General features: G+C 40.8%; 2 protein-coding genes across 5 annotated transcripts in view; both read right to left on the bottom strand.

Annotated features, from left to right (window-relative positions):
* CDKAL1 (CDK5 regulatory subunit associated protein 1 like 1) overlaps nt 1-2,169 on the bottom strand; it is a 420,128-nt gene extending 417,959 nt beyond the window's left edge. Inside the window, exons 1-2 of one of the 2 annotated variants that reach the window (XM_064443696.1) lie at nt 1,763-2,169; nt 435-472 (exon numbers count right to left, since the gene is read on the bottom strand). The gene's annotated coding sequence lies outside the window, so the exon portion shown is untranslated. The remainder of the gene's footprint in view (nt 1-434; nt 473-1,762) is intronic. The other variant, XM_064443697.1, reaches the window with a different exon arrangement.
* A 4,801-nt stretch (nt 2,170-6,970) lies between these two features.
* E2F3 (E2F transcription factor 3) overlaps nt 6,971-20,544 on the bottom strand; it is a 40,826-nt gene continuing 27,252 nt past the window's right edge. For 2 of the 3 annotated variants that reach the window (XM_064443692.1, XM_064443695.1), the window contains exons 2-7: nt 17,708-17,819; nt 15,292-15,511; nt 14,558-14,716; nt 12,752-12,866; nt 9,953-10,091; nt 6,971-9,264 (exon numbers count right to left, since the gene is read on the bottom strand). In XM_064443692.1, coding sequence (XP_064299762.1) covers nt 8,999-9,264; nt 9,953-10,091; nt 12,752-12,866; nt 14,558-14,716; nt 15,292-15,511; nt 17,708-17,819 — 1,011 coding nt within the window. In that variant the 3' untranslated portion in view covers nt 6,971-8,998. The remainder of the gene's footprint in view (nt 9,265-9,952; nt 10,092-12,751; nt 12,867-14,557; nt 14,717-15,291; nt 15,512-17,707; nt 17,820-20,544) is intronic. The other variant, XM_064443693.1, reaches the window with a different exon arrangement.

The raw sequence follows: 20,544 nt of genomic DNA, 5'->3' as shown, positions 1-20,544 counted from the left end.
AAAATATACTTCAGAATAAAACTTCACATAACCTGAACCATTACACATCTGCATTTAACTTAATAAGGAATATAACAATGTCACAAAGAGGATGCATCTGACAAAGACATTTAAGCATTTAGAATTCTTCTAGATCAAAAATCCCAGGGTCTATAAAAAATGCAGCAAAGGATGAACAAAAATTAAAAGCTGTGAAAAGTCTAACAAAAGATAATAATGGGGGGAAGTGACATCCCCTACACTACTTCATGTACAGTATATACAAATAGGTAAAGTTATCAGCTTAATACAGGAAAGGAAAAGAAGGTTTTGATTTATTGTTTTTTCTCTTTGAGAAAAATATCTGATATAATGGAGCAGCTGGCAAAACAAATAAGCTTAGTTTATTTCAGTGGCCTACAAAAGAAAGAATACAGCCAAAATAGCATTCATACCTTTTTAAGAAAGGTCTAAATCCTCTTGGACAATAATCCTGGGGAGGAAAAAAAAAATAAGGACGTGGCAGGAACAAGCAGAACTAGCGGACAGAAAACCATGAGTTCGAGTTATTGTCCAACAAACATTCGTCCTCCCTTTGCAGAAATATGTTTCTTGCTCAGTTTGACCTCGTTAAGACTGGGTACGCATGCTGACTGGCTGACAAGGTGGAACAGCAGCCGCATTTTCCCTGTCCTTCCCTGAGCAGAGACACTAATCTTCTTGACCTTCTTTTATGGAGTCTTTTTTGTCAAAGTCTGATGTATTTAAGTTCTTTCAGACCTCCTCCAGGATCTCTGTCTTCAATCACAAGGAAATCAATCTTCAATCTGTCTTCAATGATTTTGAATTAAATAAGGGAAAGAGATTAACAGTAAATGTCACCTAAACGGATTCACACCTATTTTTTTTAAGTACAAACACAGTAAAGTTCTTTTTAGAACAGATTGCTTGGTATCTGCGCTAGTTCCACATGCATGCATGAGATCTCTTCTTCACAAGCAAATAAATAACTACCTGCAGCTACTGATGGATTAACTGAAATAAGAGGCAGTAATAAAGTTGGAAGTTAATGTATTCTTCTTATACTGTCAAGCTGTACCTACAGAATTTTGCATTCCTCTTTAAAACCCAAATGTTAGTAAATAAAAGACAACAAAAGTGTCTTTAATGTCTTGACACAAACAAGACGCCCCTCGCTCCAGTCTATTTCAGTCACCGCTCTCTGATCTTGTGCATACCAAGAGAGCGCTTCTTTCCACCGCACAAAGCTTCCACCCGGCTGGAAGAGAGCTGCTCTTTCCTCTATTTACCAATAGGTGTCTCCGGTAAAGCCCCGGGGTTTTATCCCCAGCCTTACACGGAGTAGAAAAAAACTACAGTGTTAATTTAAAAGCGACCCACGACCCAGCTGGGCTCGCCTCGGGGCTCCCCTATTCCTCTTCACCCCCACGGGCGAGCAGCGGCCGGGCCGCCGCCCGGCCCGGATGGAGCCCGGACAGCCAGGAGCCCGGCTGCGCTCGGCCCCGCACCGGGCACCCACGCCGCCGAGGGCACCCGGGCCCCGAGCGGCGACCCGGCCGCCAAACCCCGCGGCGGCTCCCGCCAGAAGGGCCGCCTCCTCCCCAGCCCCGGCTTACCGCGGCGCCCAGGGGAGCCCTGCAGGGGACGGTAGGGCGGGCGGCGGAGGGAGGGAAGGAGGGAGAGAGGGAGGAGGGGACTCGGCCGCACCCCTCACAGCCGGGCAGGGGAAGGGTTCGGCCCAACGGCGAGCCCCAGCGCTCACCTCCGCCAAGCGCAGCACCAGCACCGCCGCCTCAGCTGGGATCCGCCATGACGGCCACCGCCGCCCCGCCTCCAGCCCCGCGCGCGCAGTAGCGCCGCGACGGCGGCCGGCAGCGGCCAGAACAGCGGCGGCGAGCCCTGCGGGGCGGCTTCGCCAAAGAGAGCGAGCGATGGAGAGGAGCGGGAGCGGCGCCGCTTCCGCCGCGGCGGGGACAGACCAGGGCGGCGCGGCGGGGCGCGGTACTGCCGCCGTCCCCTGGACGCCGTGGCGGGCCGGAGCCGTGAGGGAGGTCGTCTGGGGTCGTCTCTTCGGATGGCGGCGGTTGAAAAGGGCTGCGGGTTCCCCCGGTCCTCGCCGCCCTCGGGAGGAAGAGGGAGCCCCGTCGGTGTGTCCGAGCCCCGGGGCGCTGCCCCGCGGGTTGGGCCGGGGCGCTGGAGGCGCTCCAGAAGCGGGGACCCGCGCGGCGTCGGGTTGCCCGTCGGCAGGTGCTGTGCTGGCGCTGTACCGGGAACATCGGGTTTTGTGAAACTGAAGGTGAAGTCGTAGAGCTGAAAATGGAATTTCCTCCAGCGTCGTGCCCTGGCTGTGTCTGAAGCGCCAATAACCAGTATACGGGCACCGAGGCCGCGCGTCCTCTGCTCGGGTTTCCCCGATCCTTGGAGACTCGCCTTTGCTTTAACTGAAAATTAGGTGCGGCAATACATACCCACTTAAAACAGTTGGATTCTGATGCACCTGATCCAAATGAATTATAGAATTATAGAATCATGGAATGGTTTAAGTTGGAAGGGACCTTTTAAAGGTCATCCAGTCCAACCCCCCTGCAGTGAGCAGGGACATCTTCAGCTAGATCAGGTTGCTCAGAGCCCCGTCCAACCTGAATGTTCCTGGGGATGGGGCATCTACCACCTCTCTGGGCAACCTGTGCCGGTGTTTCACCACCCTCATAGTAAAAAATGTCTTCTTTATATCTAGTCTAAATCTACCCTCCTTTAGTTTAAAACCACTACCCCTTGTCCTGGCACAACAGGCCTTGCTAAAGAGATTGACCCCTTTAAGTACTGAAAGGCTGCAGTAAGGTCTCCCTGCTGCCTTCTCTTCTGTTATGGCCACAACACCTTTTTATTTTTAATTATTAATTTCCTCAAATACAATGCTAGCAGCAACTTTTCTCTTTAGTCAGGAAGGCATTGGTTAAAATAGTTAATATTAGATGGCTAAAGTTTCTGGCATCATTTTCCTGCAATTTAGGGCTAGTAGCAACTTTTCTGATTAATATTTTGGAAGAAGTTTGTTTGGATGTTTAAACTTGGATAGCTAAAGCTAGGGCTCTAAGCAGACAAATTGCTAAGTGTACAGCTTCCTTGTTGATCAAAGTGTTACAGAGGGTGAGTGTAATATTATTGCTTTGGTTTTTATATACACACTTAACCTAAAATTATTATTTATATTGCGTCTTTAACAAATTTATTTTATTTTGAGGTGGCCAGCTTTGGAATATAAAAATCACCATTTCTTGTAGTTGCATTTCAAACACTAAGTTACTCTCTTTAGAAGGAGCCTTTGGAATCATCATTTGATTCTCCTGATAGCAGATTGTAGTCTCCCTTGAACTGGAGGGAAAGTGAATGAAAGCCCTGAGTGCATTCCATAATAGGCCTATTGGTCTGCTAGCAGATAAAACTTGGCAACTTCTACTTCTGAATATCATCTCACTTCCTTCTCCTTTTTCTTAAAAAGTGGTGCTTATTTCGTGTCATGCTTATCTGACAATGTTCACAGACAAAAAAAAAAGGATAACAATGAGAGCAAAGTAACAGGAGAGGTTTGAAGAGGAGAACTGGGACAGAAAGAAACAAGCACTTCATTTACATCAGTCTTTCAGAACAAATCATTCTAGGCAGGACTATTAATATCACCCTGGCCTCATGATAGAGTCATTGGTACAGCTTAAGATGCATTTGCCTTTGTGATGGGTCTTTGTTGAAACACGCAAGTACTTTTCAGAGACACTCAGTCTCCAGCTGAGGTGCTGAGTGGTGTGTAATTCATTATTTTTGCAGCATTTTTAGCCCAGAAGAGAATGGAGGGAAACATTTTAAAATCAGTAGTCACATGAATCTGTTTCACACATCCTCCTCCATGGTATGGTGTAAGTAGTCCTTAGTATGCCACTAAGTTACGATATTACTAGTCAGTACTTTAACTGCTTCCTGATAAGGTTAATCTTCCTTTTTCTTTTCAGTTTCCCGTGTTCAGTTTTCTAAGTATTTGACATGCAGTTCTTGAATTAAACTTCTCTCTTCTGGGAGCACCGCACTGCACTGCCCTACAGTTATCTTGACTAGCCAAGTGTTACCTCTCTGGTTAAACAAAACTGGGCAGACATCAGTGCTGTTTCATGGTTGACTAAAAGGGCAAAGCACAGATAGCCTGCAAGACGTATCCAAAAATCTCCAGATGGCCAAGGCTGACAAAACCCTACACTCATTAAGGGGAGGCAGCAAGCTCCAAGAGCAGCTCCCAGGCAGGAATAACCCATGAGTCCCATACCTAGTGACAGAAATAGGCCATGCTGATCAGTTTCAGCATGATCCGGCAGAGTCCTTACTTTGTCCTGCTGCCAAGAATTCATAATATCAAGCAGCCCTTGTGCCAGCACAGTCCTATTCTGTCCTAGGATGTAGCCGCAATATGGAAGGCACCCTTTAAGTGCTTTTGAGGCTCACAAATCTAAATTGCTTTGTAGCATATGCAAAATAACAAATAAAGCTGCACACAGACTGCTGGTAGCACAGCAGGTAGCAAGGGAGGCAAATGATTCCCTACCGCCTCCCGGCTGCAGGAAGAAAGCTTCTCTATACTCACCTGGGAAAACAGTGGGTAAAAAAAATAGTCTCTCTTTTTGAGAGACAGCGGCTGGTGGTACAAGTCCCAGTGATGGCCTTCTATAGACTGGCAACCTACATGCTCCAGTTCCCTGAATGTCCAAAGAACAGCTTTAGAATACATCCTTTTCAAGTTGCCTGCATGCCTTGCTTCCTACTCTTCAGAGCGGTAGACTCAAGTCTTTACAGGTTTTGCAGGAGTAGGTGGCTGGAAAATACAAAAACTACTAGGAAAGTAAAATACAAGCCTCAGTTTTACCTCGTGGTTAGTAGAAGATACACCCTTAGTTGTTTTAGAGCATCTCAACATCCTCAGGGAAGGCAGGGCCCAATTTTTACAAGACAATCTTATTCTCTGATAACAAACATGCAGTTCTGTGTGGAAAAGTAATTGGGATGGCATGCAGGGAAAAAAAGGAGAGTCCTAAACTTAGGTACAAGAAATTTGATTTCTTAATCTGTTGCTGCAATTTAGGAGAATCGGGCTGGTCATTCATCTGCAACATTCAGCGTCACTCAGAATTGATAGCAGCCCATTTTATCTGTTGGATATGACACTTTCTCTCTGTCAGTGAGTAAAGAAATGCCCAGACTTAAAAAAGGCAAACCATTCTGCTGAGCTTTGCTTAGCTGTACAGTAATATCCAGGCTGATCTTGCTTCAGCAAGAAAATCAAAATGGGGAGGTGAATTCTCCTTGTTTATGCTTTTGTTAATATCACTCCATTGGCTTTGCTGTACAGGCTCTTGGTTCACTTTGTCTTGAGAATCGTTGGCTCCAGGGACACTAATGGCATTGTGCATTAACTGTGTTACATACAGAAAAAACTGGCATGTAAGGCTAAATTTGGTGCTTATAAACATATAACAATGTCTCATGCTACAAAGAGTACCTTACGTATCTTTCATACTGTCTTTCTGCAACAAATATCTCCATGTCTGCATCAAGGCAGCAGTATAATGTACTCTTCCAGGTATAAGTCAAAAAGAATAGAAAGTGATGGTGTCCATCATTTGTAGATGGACAAGTTCTCACTGTAGGTTCAAGGGCAGGAAGACACACACCCCTCCCTTTTTTTTTTCCAACTCCTCTCCTGTGCGTAAAGGAGCATGTAGTTGCCTATCACTCAGGCTGGTTTTGACAGGTTTTTCAGAATCCTTTTCCATCTGCCGGCAGCCAATGAATGCAGCACGTACAGGCCCCAATAAAACCTCCCTGAAACTAATATTTTGATGCTGAAAATTGTTGAGGTACACTGTGTTAGCTCACACAGGGGAGCAGGATTAAGTATTTTAACTGGATGGTTTTTTTCCTCCTGCAACTCAGCACATCAGAAGTTTACAAAGCAGATACAGAAAGCAAAAGGAAGAGGAAAATTACATGAGAGTTGGCAATCAGAAGCAGATTCTAGGGGCGAATAGTGCTAATAGCAGCCATTCAACACAGAAACTGAGAACAGGCCAGGGAGCTGTGACAGATCATACAGAAAGAGGACATTTATTGTCATCTCTGCTTCAAAGGGAGATCAGAGAATACAGTCCTCTAGCCCTCCTTTGTTATTTATTGAGAATATAGAACAGAGGATCTTCTCTGTAATCTTCCTTTCAGTACTGCAGTCTGCAGAAGTTAGCATATAGACAGGTGCATGAAGAGATAAAATAGCAGCCTTCTCTTTGTGTGCAGGGAAGATGACAAAAGGCATACGACTCACTCAGAAGTGTAACATTTAAGCAAACAAACATATTACTGTGATTTTATTATCCCGATAGGGTTTTTTCTTTTAGTAATTGAAGGCCACGCATCTAGAAGGGTGGAACACCAAGACCATAAAGGTTTGTAAATGCATGTCTGGTGCAGGAGACTGCTGGAGGTGACTCAGGTAAACAGAACTTCTTTTCAAAAGCTACTGTTAGGAAACTTCTGGAGAATTATCAGTAGATAAACAGATCCTCAACAATTGCTTTCATGTCATTTAATCCTAGAATAACCCAATATGCTATGAAGTTTGCAAGAAGCCTGTTCATAATTCATATTGGGTGTGTGTGTGTGTGTAAATTAAAATAAACTTGTGTTATTCCAACCTCTGGCTCTCCCCTGTGTCTCTTTACATGTGTCTTTTATTCGTGTTTGACTCTGGCTTAAGAAAAAAAAATGCTGAACTTATTGTTAGCATAATGAAAAAAAAAAATGGGATTGAAACATATCTGGTGTCAAATGAGTGTGAGCACAAATAATGAAAATAGTAACAGCTAGGTTCCAAGAAGCAGCATGATAGGCACCAAGAGTAAGAAGAATTTAAATAGCTGTATACAAATTAAACTCTTTAAAAAATCCTTTTTATTGATTCATTACCATACAAAATTTATTCAAATTACATCCATTTGAAGTGGTAAGATCACAGCTAGAGAACAGGTCATCCTTTAATAAATCTATTTACAAAACTCACCATAAAAGCTTTTTTTTGTTGGGGTTTTGTTGTTTGTTGTTTTTTTTTTTTTACAGTATTTTACAGAGGGTTTTTTTAAACTAGCATACAATGCAAAGCTAAATTAGATTAGTATTTTGCCCACGCACATTGGGACAAGTGTTTAATTTGTACAAAAAAAAAAAAATGGTCTGCGTTAGTCTTCATTTTCTCTTCCCCCGCAAAAGTGCCCCTTTGTCTCGCAAATCTTCATGCTCACACAACTTTTACTTTCCTCTTCCACAAGACGAAAACTTTAAATACTACAATTTTATTTACAGATCCACATCTAAAAAAACTCTTAAAAAATTACAAACCAGCTAGAAAATATTCTGGCAGTGTTTACAAATTAATTCTATTGTACAAAACTGCTAGATAACTAAAGTGTGAGTTGAGAACATACATCAACTTAAATACAACTGCTGAATGATCTATGCACACATTTGTACATATAAACACACACTTAACACTGTTTAACAGTTCTTTATGTGTTGCCCTTTATACATTTGTTATATTCCAAAACTCACACAGTCATACAGTTTCCTTATCAGTACTGTGACTTCTTGCCTTTTCATGTGTGAGCTTTCATAGCAGCAACTCAATGGTACCAGAAAACCTGCATACATAATATTCTACTACAGTACAAATAGTACTAATTTTCTGAGTATGTCAGATAAGCACAACAGTAATGCAAACAAAAGGATTATATGGGCATCATCTAACCAACATTACATTAATTTAGCCCAAAACATGGCAACATATTTTACACTCAAAAAAAAAAAATTATTTAAGACTTCTTAGAATTCCTCTCACGTTCAAAAAAATAAATATTGGTACTATACTATACTACCAAAGATCTTCAAAAAATAAATGCAATTCAGTTGATGTGGTACTTACAGTTATGTACTTTGGAAAAAAATTAGTTCCATTTTGCTGGCGAAGAGAATTATAAAAAGCTGTAAGCAGAGGAAGCTAACCCACTGAGATAAATATGATATACTGAACAAACAAAGCTTGGCATAAGTGTTTTCCATAGAGGGAAAAACCCACAGTGCATCTCTAGTAGGCACTTAACACAAAGCCCCACTTAGTACCACAAAAATTTATGTACCAGTTCTAATGCACACCGGGGGCAGTAAAATTGAACTGTGCATCTTCGTTCTAGTTTAAAAAAAACAACCAACAAAAACTACTTTCACACACACACGCGCGCACAAGCATTTTTAAAAATCTGTGATTACTACAAGAAGTGGCAGAACTTTATACTTTTCAATATTTGCAATATACACTACATTTACAGTGTATTTTTTATTAAAAGCTTTTAAGGACATAAGTATTTGACCTCATAATGAGACATATACATAGCTCAAAATGAGCCTTATGACAGCAATTTAAACATTCCCACAAGTAGCTGAAGAATCCCATTTCACGCTTTTGCATTACTTCATATTTATGTTCACTGCAGGTACAATCCATGTTGTAACACTCAAGAGACATGCATTCTCTGCAGAAGGCACGACCTGAAATACTATTATAAAATTGTTATTTAGGACTAAACCAGTTCATTGAGCCCTTCTCCGTAAGCCCACTTGTCACGGTAAGCAGAGACTGGGGGAGTGTGAAGACAAACATTTATGGTCACCTGCTTGCACTTGCTGACTCACAAGGTGCTGGAGCTTGGGGTCAAGGAGAAGGCCTTGCTGTAAAAGCCTTCACTTGTTGTTTATAGTATTTTAGGGAGATTTAATTAAAATATCAGCACTGTTTGAGAGCCTAGTTTATTTAATAATGCTATTTTATAGTAAGTAGGGGACAACTCAATGATGGCAGGTTTTTTGATTCCATTAGAAACATGATTTGGATATGGACAGCATTTAAGAAAAATCAGCTGTATATAAATTCATCCACCAACGAAGGAAGCTTCTCTAAATCATAAGCATCAAAGAGGTCACTGATGCCTTCTTCATCCCCAAGGCTCAGCAAATAATCTTCCTGAAGCAGAGGAGGCAGCAAATTCACAAATGGTCCTTCAAAGTTTGAGGGAATTTGGTCCTCGGTCTGCTGGAGAAGGTTGGCTGGAGAAGCCAATGGAGAGATTGTTGCCATATTTACTGAGCAGTCACCTTGTCCTGAGTTAGCAGAAGCCACTTCTGTAAGAGGTGGGAGAGAAAAAATAAAGATGACACATTTAATCCCATTAGAAAGATTAGACACAGATGAAACAAAGTAACCACTGCATAAAGGGCCTTTTGTAAAGCATCATTCCAACAAAAAATGGCCTCCATGTAATTTCTAGCTTGTGTTTGATATGTTACAAAGGGCTGCTAAAAAACATGCATGTTGCTATTGCCACTGACTTTTCTTTTACAAGGTTTAAACAACTGCTGGGAGGGGAAATCGAGTGTAGGTGAGATGCCCATTTTTCAGTGGAATTCATAGTCAAAGTGAAAATTGTCTAGGCAACAGGTATCATCAGTGCCACTGTGTAGCTGCATATGCCCATACACAGAGATTTCTGCCTCTTCTGTTGAGGTGAATCTTTGCTGCTACTCTCCTATTTGAAAACAAACGGAACAAGATAGTGTCTCTCCTCGATATTGCATTAACTTAGGTTACATAGGTCCATATGATATGCAAATATGAAACGTATTTTAAACAACTGATGCAGAAGAAAGCATTTATAAGCCAGAAAATCATGGTGGAAAAAAAGATACCTTAGCTTTTCACTTCTTAGAAAAATAAAGCCAAAAAATAAAAGCTGGATATCTGAAGTTCAAAATGAAATCTTGTGTGAGAGCACAAAGGAAGGCCATTAGTATTACAAAGAAATATTTTTACCTTTGGAAATGGTTTTGGAAATATTTCCGTTGTGGTCCTGACTATAGGTTTTCATTGGACTGAGGGCATCGTTTTCCTCTGGGCACAGATAAACTTCAATAGGTCCTTGAGTACTAGATAAATGTATCAATGCACTCTGCTAACAAAACAAACATTAGTGAGGTGTTATACCAATGAACACTACAGAATATTGACAATATTGAGGAAATTCGTATTGGGGTGTGTCTGAATGAATTTTTTACTAATCAGAAGAACCTGAAATCCCCTGTGCCCTTTTTTTGAAGATGTGAAAGGCCTGGCTGATGTATCTTGTAGACTGGAAGAGTACGTACAAGCTTTTCCCACTGTCGTTAGTGCAGAAATCTCTGAAGTCCACCACTTTATGCATTGTATCATAACCAGAGAGGTATAAAGGATTGAACTCCTAACATTTTCTTACAACCATAATAATCTGGAGCATTCTGATGTAATGGAACTATGGGATGCAAGTCACAGGTTTTGTTATTATACATAAAAATGTTATTGGATGTGTTTGTCTAAATGTTTCTGCTTTAAAAGAATGCCTAAACATCCTTTTCACTCACCCCAAAACCTTCAACACTAATTCACATTGAACTCAAGTAGCCTTACATAAGCTCCCCTGTTTATCAGGGAAGTTTTTCCAAATAACAAAAAAAGAAGAGATGCCATTTTCTCCACCCAAACATGTTCATACAAGTCCTTTTGCACCCTCAAGTCAGCAATTCTAATTTTGATGGTGTTTCTGAGTAACAGGAACTCCTAATTCATCAAGAAATTATCTTTCCTCATCTTTCACACATTGATGCAATACAACAGGATAACATATATAGACAGAAAATCTGCAAAGTTGGTTTTAGTGTTTTGATGGAAAATCATAAATGGCTCCAGTTAAAAATAAACCTGCTCCAGCTGTATTGCATTAATAGTTTTAAAAAGCATGAATACAGGCATTATATACCTCTTTGCAGACTCCTTTCAAATAGATTTCATTGTGCCCTTTGACAAAATGTTCTTCATATTATTTGCAATTATGTAGCATAATAGACAGAATTTACAAATACACAGAACTAGTGAACAGGGATAGCCCCAGGGCACAGAAAGCAGTTAGGAGTACTACTTAGGGCAATGCTATAGATAGTAAGAAAAAAGAAGGGAAGAGTAGAATTTGGGGAAGGTACTCTTGAGTGACTGCGGTATGCAAAAAAAAAAAAAAGACACTGAAATGTAATTGTAAATGAGAGGAAGAAATAGGACTTCTACTGCCTGAAGCTGAAAATTAAATGAATAAGTTGGGTATAGGGGATAAGAGAGGTCTAGGTGCTAGTTTTAATGATTGTGTGCATCTCTCTACCCGCCTGATTTCACGGAATTAAAAAATCAAAGCATAATGCCTAAGGGAAAGAAACAGGAAAGCAAGCAATGATAACAGTATATATTTATGGATACTGATAAAAGACATCCCTTCCTCACTGCAGCAAAGTGATTTATTCTTCCAAAATCTGCACCTAGGTTCAAAGGGGAAATTAAGGACAAAGGCAGGGAAAAAAAATATGGAAACCATAATGAGACTAAGCAAGTGGAGAACAGGCCTAGGAAAAGTGACAGGTAACCTGGAGTCTGTTCCCGCCTGCCCAGAAGCAGGTGGCCCTGGGCTCAGTGGAACCAGCCCAACAGTAGGGATGGAGGAATAACGCAGAGGTATGAACACAGCACAGAGTTTTCTGGGGTTTAGCCCTATGTCCCATTGCTCCTTGAGAGAAGAAATCAGGTACATTTTTGAATCTCTAAAGCAGTGGCTCGTGCAAGTTATTTTTGTTTGCCCAACATACTTGGGTCAGTTGTAGCAACTGGGAATTGTCAGGCAGCTCACTTTTGCTGCCAAAAGATAAAATCTCAGGAGCCACTGAACCATGTGGTTCATAAACCATGAGAGGAATGACGAAAAGTAAAGCTACTTCCTGAGGATATCTTCAAAGAAAAGCCACCTGAAGTATTTTCTCTGCAATTGTGACATCAGGTAAGGGAGGGGAGAAGCAGCTAACTTATCCTAGACATCTTCCTGAGATAAGGAAAAGAAACAAACTGAGGACAAAAGAATGAGAGCCAGACATCTCATATGCAAAAGCTGGCACTTAGAGACTGTGGCTGGAGTAGTAAGGAGCAACAGAAGAGGGACACAGATGAACAGACAGCTTCAGAAATAGAAGTACTTGTAATAAAATAGGAAAGGAAATTCCCGTCCTCTACAGACTGCACGACAGCAAACAAGAAGTGCACTAGCAGAATGTACACAGGTGTGTAAAATGAGGGTCAATGAAGCAAAGATAATGATGGAAGAAGGAACAGCAAGAATGGATTCTAGGAGTAAACCACAAGTTTCTACGGTAACTACTACTTCAGAAAAGAAAGTCCTACATGTCTATGACATATCAATAGTTTAGGGTATCAGTAATATGAGTCATCAAGATGCTTACGGTATTGAGTTACCCATGAACTTTATAGAGAATAAGCTGTAAATAATGTGGATTACTCTGAAGGAAAGCAGGAATTGAGAGGAAAAGAACAAACGGTGATTGCTTTTTTATAAAATTACTTTTAAAGATTCCCCTTCCTCTTTTAAAAAAATACCTCCAAAGTTTTTAAGGCAGGTGAATACAGGACTGTATGCTAATATAATCCAGCCTGAGCATCAGTTACCACAGGAAGATTCGCAACACACTTGCTCCATCTATAGAAAAATGATAGATAACCTGGCAGGAAAAGCCAGGTCCTTCTTACCTCTACTGGGTCAGGCACTTCAAGTCTTGTTTCTGGAGGAGCTTTCACAACTATAACAGTTTGGTCTTTAAGGCCACTAATTTTTCGAATATCTTGATACGTCACATAAGCTAATGTAATCACTGTTAAGGAAATTTTCAGCCCAAATTATAATATATTCAAACTATTAGAAGAGGCAGAATCTTTCATTTATTTTTCCATTTCCTCATGGCTACAGTGCTCTTAGTCCAAAGTTTTCTATTCTCTACACTGGCTGTGATTGCAGTGAAACTGTGTGAGAACTTCCCTTTGGTCTAACAGCTCAGTCCACTACTGAGTGACAAAAGGGATTCTCCGTGCCAAGTCCTCCTCTCTCTTCTCCTTTGCGTGCAGAAAGCTACATAAGCTAAAGCTCAAGAACCCACAATTACTCACAGACTGTGCAAAGGAAAAAATTTTTACGCACTTGCTATGAAAATGCAGAGAACTGGAAATCACAGAAAAAAATGTAAAGGAATTTACAGATCCATGTTATAGCTGTGCATGCAATGTATTTTTGAAGTCATCAATAAAATGATAATTTCAGTTTTAGTTTGAGGGTTTTTTTGGTAAACATTTATATATTCATATATTTATTCATTTATATGAAATTGTTTCAAAAAACTGCTTAAAGAACCACTTTAAAAAACTTGACAGTGCAGACGCTGCTAATGCTGATCCCTCCTCGCCCATCCTCAAGGGACCCAGCAACCGCAGGGCAGGGTTCTCTACCACAGTAAACAGCCCTAGAAAAATAGAGAATGGTAGTGCTCAGTTTTGTTTTGCTTCAATCTCTTTGTGGGTCAAGGCAGTGGTGACCCTACTCCCTATGCCACGCGGTGGTCTTACTTCCATACACATTTTGAGATGCAAGCACAATCAAAAGACAATATTTACATAGCTCACATTCTTTTTTACTGACACTCTGGTAGTTATGTCCTATCCTTCAAAACAGAGAATAAGTCCACCTTATTAGATGATCTTTAATAACTCCTGACTACTTAAAGCAATAAAAGTTTTCACATCAGCATTTAATCAAATGCTGTCTTCTATTGCTAATAGGTGGAAAATCTAGTGAAAATGAGATCTGGTTACTTACAAGAGGTATTAGCGGCCAAAATACCAGAAGTCTTATGAACCTTATGCAATTGAGCATTGTTATTACATTAAATAATGAAGTTCAAAATAGACATTGTGAGAGCTCATAAAACCTTTATCTATGATATTTTGTTACAGATCCTCTAACCAAGGAATCTAAAAATTGGTTGCAAGTTTCAGATTAAACTGACTCTCAACTTAATTTTCATCTCTGTGTCTGTAATTTATACACACATCAGTTTAATGTAGAAAAAATATTAAGTAATGAGTACGTACACACACACACGCACCTTTGTTACCTTAGCAAAAGACTTTAGCTGCATGTGTTTATGATCTCTGTATCCATAAAAGTGGGCCTGGCTGCTGGCTCAGAGGAGTCAAAAAAGCACAGGGTTCTGGATGTTGCTACTCATTAATCAGCTAAATGCTTGGTTCTACTCTATGCGAACATGGATATTAATGGCCTACTTCATACACCACCTTGCTCTCTTTTTTTTTTTTTGGCATTCCAGAAGCATTACAGGTGCAAGTGGCTTAAGTAACATTCATACAGCACTACATTAAAAGCCATTATGCAACACTTCTGAAAATTTCTGATGCTTCATATCATACTACTTAGAGGAATTCTCCTAGTATTACAGAGCACAGCAAGGAGACTGAACACCTTTGAGGTTTTGAGAAAAAGGATATCTTTGATTCTCCGAGTCCTCTGTTAGCAGCTTGAGGTCCAGGGTACAGCTTTGGATTAGCTCATCCAGTTTCTTCTCTTCCTGAGTCAGTTCGGTCACCTCCTTCGTGAGGCCTTGACGCTGTGCCAGCATGCCACCATCCTCTGACAGACTGCAGCCCCTACAGATACAGAGGAGGAAGGAGCTCTTTCAGCATTTGTAAAACTTGAGCCTGTGCTATAGGAAAGGGAAGAGGCAGGCTTTTACAGTGCAGATCAAGTCCTTAGCTCCTTCTCCCTCAACCTGCCCATAGTGTGTCAACATAAGCTACGCCTTCTAGAAAAAGCATCTTTCTATCATGACAAAACATTTCGGAACTACCACCAAGACTGAAAACGGGAATATTTCTAAGCTCTTTCAGCATCTTGTTTCTAACTCCCTTCTCTAACCACACCCTGAAGAAGACCGAGGAAGGCAGTAGGTAGAGGTGTGTACCTAAAAATTTACTCTGCTTGCAAAAGCAAATGACTTAATCCAGTATTCAGACAAAATGCTGGTTTCTAATTTCCCTGACAAATGCTATTTACACACTGAAAACCTGTCTTAATGGAAAAAGAAAGCTTTACCCTGATAGAAGGTGTTTTGGAGGATTGCTTGGAGCAAAGTGTCAGAATAGAAGGCGGGAGAAGAAAAATACTGCTGCTCTGTAACAGTGAAATCAGCCAGCAGGAGTGGAAAAGGATAATGAATACTCACATCCACTGAATGTTGTTTTTGGATTTTTTCTTAATGAGATGGATGCCTTCCAGTACGTTGGTGATATCGTAAATCCTCCTTTTTTGCACCTTGAGGACCTCTGCCGCTCTGTTCAAATCTAAGACCCCATCAGGAGATTGGCTCAGCAACTGAATGAACTTCTTTGTGAGAAGGCCAAGTGATGTATCGTATCGAGTCTTTTCTGAAGGAGATTTTGGAGCTTGGAAAGACAAGAGGGAAAAAAAAAAAAAAAAGGACCCAGGTAAATCAGTTTTCTCATTCTGGTTCCGAAAGCAGCATCCAGAAATGAAAGGATACATATTACAGATATTTCTTTCATTTTTACTGAAGAAATCTCTCAAACCTCTGCATTAAGACACAACTTACCACTGGGTAATTATTTGTATTTCAAGATGTACTTTTCCAAAAGTCACAGGTACATGAGCAAATACATACATTTTTAAAAATGCAAATATTTCCTTTAGTCTGATGGATACATATAGCAACATTCTACTTAGGCTTTCACTATGCAAAATCTTAATAGTATTTTTAGTATCTATTTATCCTGGCAGCAATACCAAAAATTCCCCTATGGCTCTCCATCAGGCTGATAGCCAGCTTTCATCAGCGTTTGATTTTCCCCTCTTGTAAGGTAAGTGTTTCACATGCAATTAGGCAGGACTTAGGTGTACTTCAGTGGGTGAACACAATGACAGATTCCATCAGCGCCAGAGACCACGGCTTGCAGAAAACTCAAGTGAATTAGGAGATTGACGCAAGATACAATTTATAATCATTTCCCCATAACCAAACAATGCTCAAACTGGGCAAGAGTATCCACTTTTAAATTAGAATTCAGCAAACAGCTTGGATCTTACTGGACTACTTGCTGTTTTCATGCACAAGTATAGCATCTGTACACTTATGAGCTTTTAAGAGTTTAAATACCTAGATAAAAATAATTTCTAATTCTAAATGTTCGAGGCCCTTGTGTCAAGGGAAATGAGCTAGCCATTATTAGAAGTCTGCTGGGCTGGTACATTTGCTTCAGTTATTATGCAGGATGGATCTTAGGCTGACCTGGTGGTCATCTCAATGTTGTCAAGGTTCAGGTCCTACACCTGATCGCAGAAGTCAGTCAAAACTGAAATCCTACCTGAAAGCAAACATTGGAGAAGGTTCCTACCCAATTCCTACCTTAGTTTCCTACCTAACTGAAATCCTACCTAAAATGAACGGAGAAAATTTAATATCAATTAGGTGACCATGTGAATTTAGAGCAGGGCAGTTTTTGGCTGGTTGTTTTAATCCGGGGTTTGGAAAAGAGTAAGAGGATCAGAGTGAGAAGGGCAAGAGGTTACTTGACCCCTACCTAAAATGGCATGTACTCCTGGTCATGCAGCAAGGAAGTTCTCTCTACAGCCTTATCAACCCTGCAGCAGCATCCTATGCTCCGAGCGGTACTGAACTTCTGGGAGAACACACTTCAATTTAAAATGAACTCTGTTTAGCTTAATGGAGTTTAGTTTAACTAAAGCAACTGTGGTTGTTTAACTTGTCTGCTATGGAGTTCGTAATTTCGCTTTCCCCGTCTGCCTCAACAGATACAAGACTTAGACTGGTGAGGAGGGACAAGTACCCCTTCATGTCTCTTACTCTCCTGTCACTACCCCTGCTGCCCCAGTCCTCCTTTTTCCCCATTGCCCTCCCTCTGTAAGCCTAATTCTCCTGCTGAAATCCCCCAAACAAGATGGCAAGGCTACACCCCCAGCTCCTGCTGCAAGAAAACTGTTGCCCAAGGCAATACAGATGTGCAAAAATTAATCCTTGCAGCAACTAAGCAGTAATAACCGAGTCATATTGCAGGGAGAGAAGGCAGGTCAGAGCCCACAAAAAGCATTTAGCATAGAATGCTGCTGGGACACAGCTACTGCTCTTTGCAAATCCCTGCCTGGGGGAAGAAGCCCTGCCAATCAGCTGCTGTAACTTCAGCAAGGAAGGAGAAGGCTGGCCTGATTAGCCTTGCCTAATAACTGTGTGATTGATCCTGTCACAATATCTTGATTCCTCAGCATCTACCTCTCCTAAGCATCCCCAACTTCATGTTCTTGGCTGAAGAGGAGGTCCAGGACGGAGGGGCTGCAGGCTGCCCAGCAGGCAGAGGGACAGACCCTGCAGCCAGGAGCCTCTGCAGCCTCTGAGCAGCTCTGCACCAACTGATCAATGCATGCTGTAAACATGTGCTTTGCCTGGCTTTGTGGTCAGTTATGCCGCACACACATCCAGGTGAGAACAGTAATAAACACACTGTGTTACTTTTTAGGTAACACAGCCGCCTGTTGTACTGATTCACTCTGATCTCAAGCTAGTAAAATGATAAGTTCTGTGCCATTAAGCGTGTTACAAGTTCCCTTACTTTTTGGACTATCCGGACTTCTTGTTGCAGCCCTTCCTTTCCCCTTTGGAGTCTTTAGTCCTTCAGCAAGATACTGGTGTCCACTTTCTCCTAGCTCCAGCCTTCGTTTCGCCTGTTAAAAAAAACAAACCAGCAAATTTTTTTAATTGATGGATGGTTAAGAAGTGTATTTCACTTTATTAGACACAATATTGGGGTTACAGGAAAGGCAGACAGCAGTGAACTTTTCACAGCAAGGTTCTGTATCAGTACAGGTTCATACCCCATGTTCATCAGAAGGAAATCTGAATATTTACGGGAATCCAAAGGTGGACTTAGGTGTTCACTAGGTTGATGGTTTTTGTTTGCAAAATTCATCAAATATTTTAATCTGAAAAGCTGAGTGACTGTTGTATGACCTGCTTCAGCCTAGACTGAAGCTTTTTAAATACATACAAAAGATTTCTACCTCCACTTGATTTGAGAACATTTCAGTTAAGAAAACCAAAGACAAATGCTCAAGCACACAGCTATGCACCCACAAATTTACATTTCTTTTGAAAAATTCCTTGTATCAATATAAGTTTGTGCATAAGTAGTAGCAGCGCAAGTTACATTTTTCCTTCCTCATTTGAAAGAATTGCTTTGAGAGGACCAGTAACTTCTACTAATATAAGCTTTCCATCAATGACTTATGAGACATGTCATCAAGAGCAGCATTGGACAACTGTTCTGCTTGTCAACAATTTTTGTACTCATTGATAGCACAACCACTACATTTATTTCACATTAACTAGCATGTTTGCATTAAGGGTGCCTACATAAAAGCAAGGTGAAGCAAAAGTAGTATCAGAAAGATGATGCCTGAAAATCAGCAAAATGTTGCATTCAGCTCAAAGGAAAGCTGTGTACATCTCAAATAATAAAAATAATGAATGAAATTTAGACTATGCAGCACACAGACAAACTGCAATGAAAACTACCACCAATATGAATTTTGTTCCTAGACAGAAACACAATCTACTATCTTTGGAAACAATTCTATACCCTGTCATGCTACTCAGGTTACTGAAATTAAATCTGGGGATACTTGTTATCGTAATGATAGAAACCACATTACCTGGGAAGAGACAGAAAAAAAGAAAATGAAGTTTTATGTCTAATGAAGTTTAGCCAAGTAACTGTTTCCAAAGAATGTTATTTATACAGTTAGGTAGAATGATTCAGAGTATTTTACATGCTTGCTCTTTAGACTTGCCCTAAAGGGTTGGATCATATTGGGCTCCTCAGTGAACCAAGATAAAATAATACATCCTGCTATGGAGTTGTAGACAGATATTTCTGTATTGTGGATTTAGCTCATGTGTTTTACTTTGGGTCTGTGACCAACAGAACGCTCTAAATAAATTAATTTATATGCATATATGTATGGATAGCTAGCTAACATCTTTGTATTGGACTCCGTTTACAAACCTCAAACTTATTAAAAGGCAAGTTAAAGCACATGAAACTCATATACCCCACAGTGTAACAGCATGTGCAGAGCACTCAAACCACTCTTCTACACATTTTGTGCGAAGGGGCAAGGCACTAATTTATCAGTGAGAGAGCAAGAGTGAACTAGCTGCACCCTTCTAAGCAACGCAGGGACCGGACTCCTGGCGGCCCATTGGTGGCAGCTTCTAACAGCATGAAACACCTGTGCTCCTCTCTCTGAGACATCAGCTCTGTGATCCAAGGACACAGATTTTAAAAAGGTCAACTGTTAACAAAAGCATCCAGCTAATATGTTTAGCCACTGTAATTGGATTAAATTAAGATTACAGCTATTCTGGAGGGAGAAATACATTTCATACTTTTTTTTAAAGTGTTCTTCCACCCTGAGAACTATAAGAGAAAAGGAAGGGGGGGTGAAAAGGGAACAATTCAGGGCGTGGGAAGACTAGGCCAAAGGGATACAATTAAAGATAAAAAGAGAATCTCAAAACCAGGTGTGAGAAGGAGGGGAAATGCTAAAGGCTTAAAATCCAGAGATTTGCAGCAGCATTCTCCATCAGAAGAGAAACTCTGGTTTGGACTACACATCAAAACTTTTTGTCTCAACTTGCTTGCCAGACATGAACAATGGTATTTTGCCCCTGCTTTTGTGGTTAAACACAACTTTCTCCTGTGAACTTCAAATAATCAGGTTTGGTAGTGAGAGAACATAAACAACATCCTTGGGCTGCATGCAGCAGCCAAAGCCCATCTCTGTGTGTCCGGGATGTTACAAACAACACACTTTTGTCAGTCTCACCAGTGTACCGTACCTACGGGCAGCGCAGGACTATTGACTGGCTTCTGGAAAAATAGCAGACGGCAGAGATAGCGCTGTAAGACAGTTATTTTGTAGGGCATAAAGCATACAGAAAACCTCACAGAGAAATACAGAGGGAAATATTTTAGAAGAGTTTAAAAGAGCTTGGTGAAGTTACCAAGAGACAATTTTAGCAAACCCTAGGGAATGTTTAATTTCTGGCCAGATGTTACACGTCACTCAGCAAGTGCTTTCTTCCCCTTCCTGTTTTACAAGCTTCATAACAAGATGCAGGATTGAAGTGGTATATTGTCTCAATTTCTTCTTCCCTGATTTACAGACCAAAGACCTTCTAGTGTCATCTTCTTTGCCCTAGAGATCCTGGGTGACTCTCAGTTTCTCTCTCTCATCTCCAAAATTATTCACAGTGCTTTCTGATAACAGACTTCCATTGAGAAACCTGCATACAGCAATCAGTAACACCTTTAAAAAAAATAAAATCTTTATTTGCTTAACTTATTTCTGCTACAGCACTACATTCATTATTTGCAGTATTTGTACA

This window comes from Phalacrocorax carbo, chromosome 2, assembly GCF_963921805.1.
Source record: "Phalacrocorax carbo chromosome 2, bPhaCar2.1, whole genome shotgun sequence".
Classification (NCBI taxonomy): domain Eukaryota; kingdom Metazoa; phylum Chordata; class Aves; order Suliformes; family Phalacrocoracidae; genus Phalacrocorax; species Phalacrocorax carbo.
This window is presented reverse-complemented; position numbering and strand designations above follow the sequence as displayed.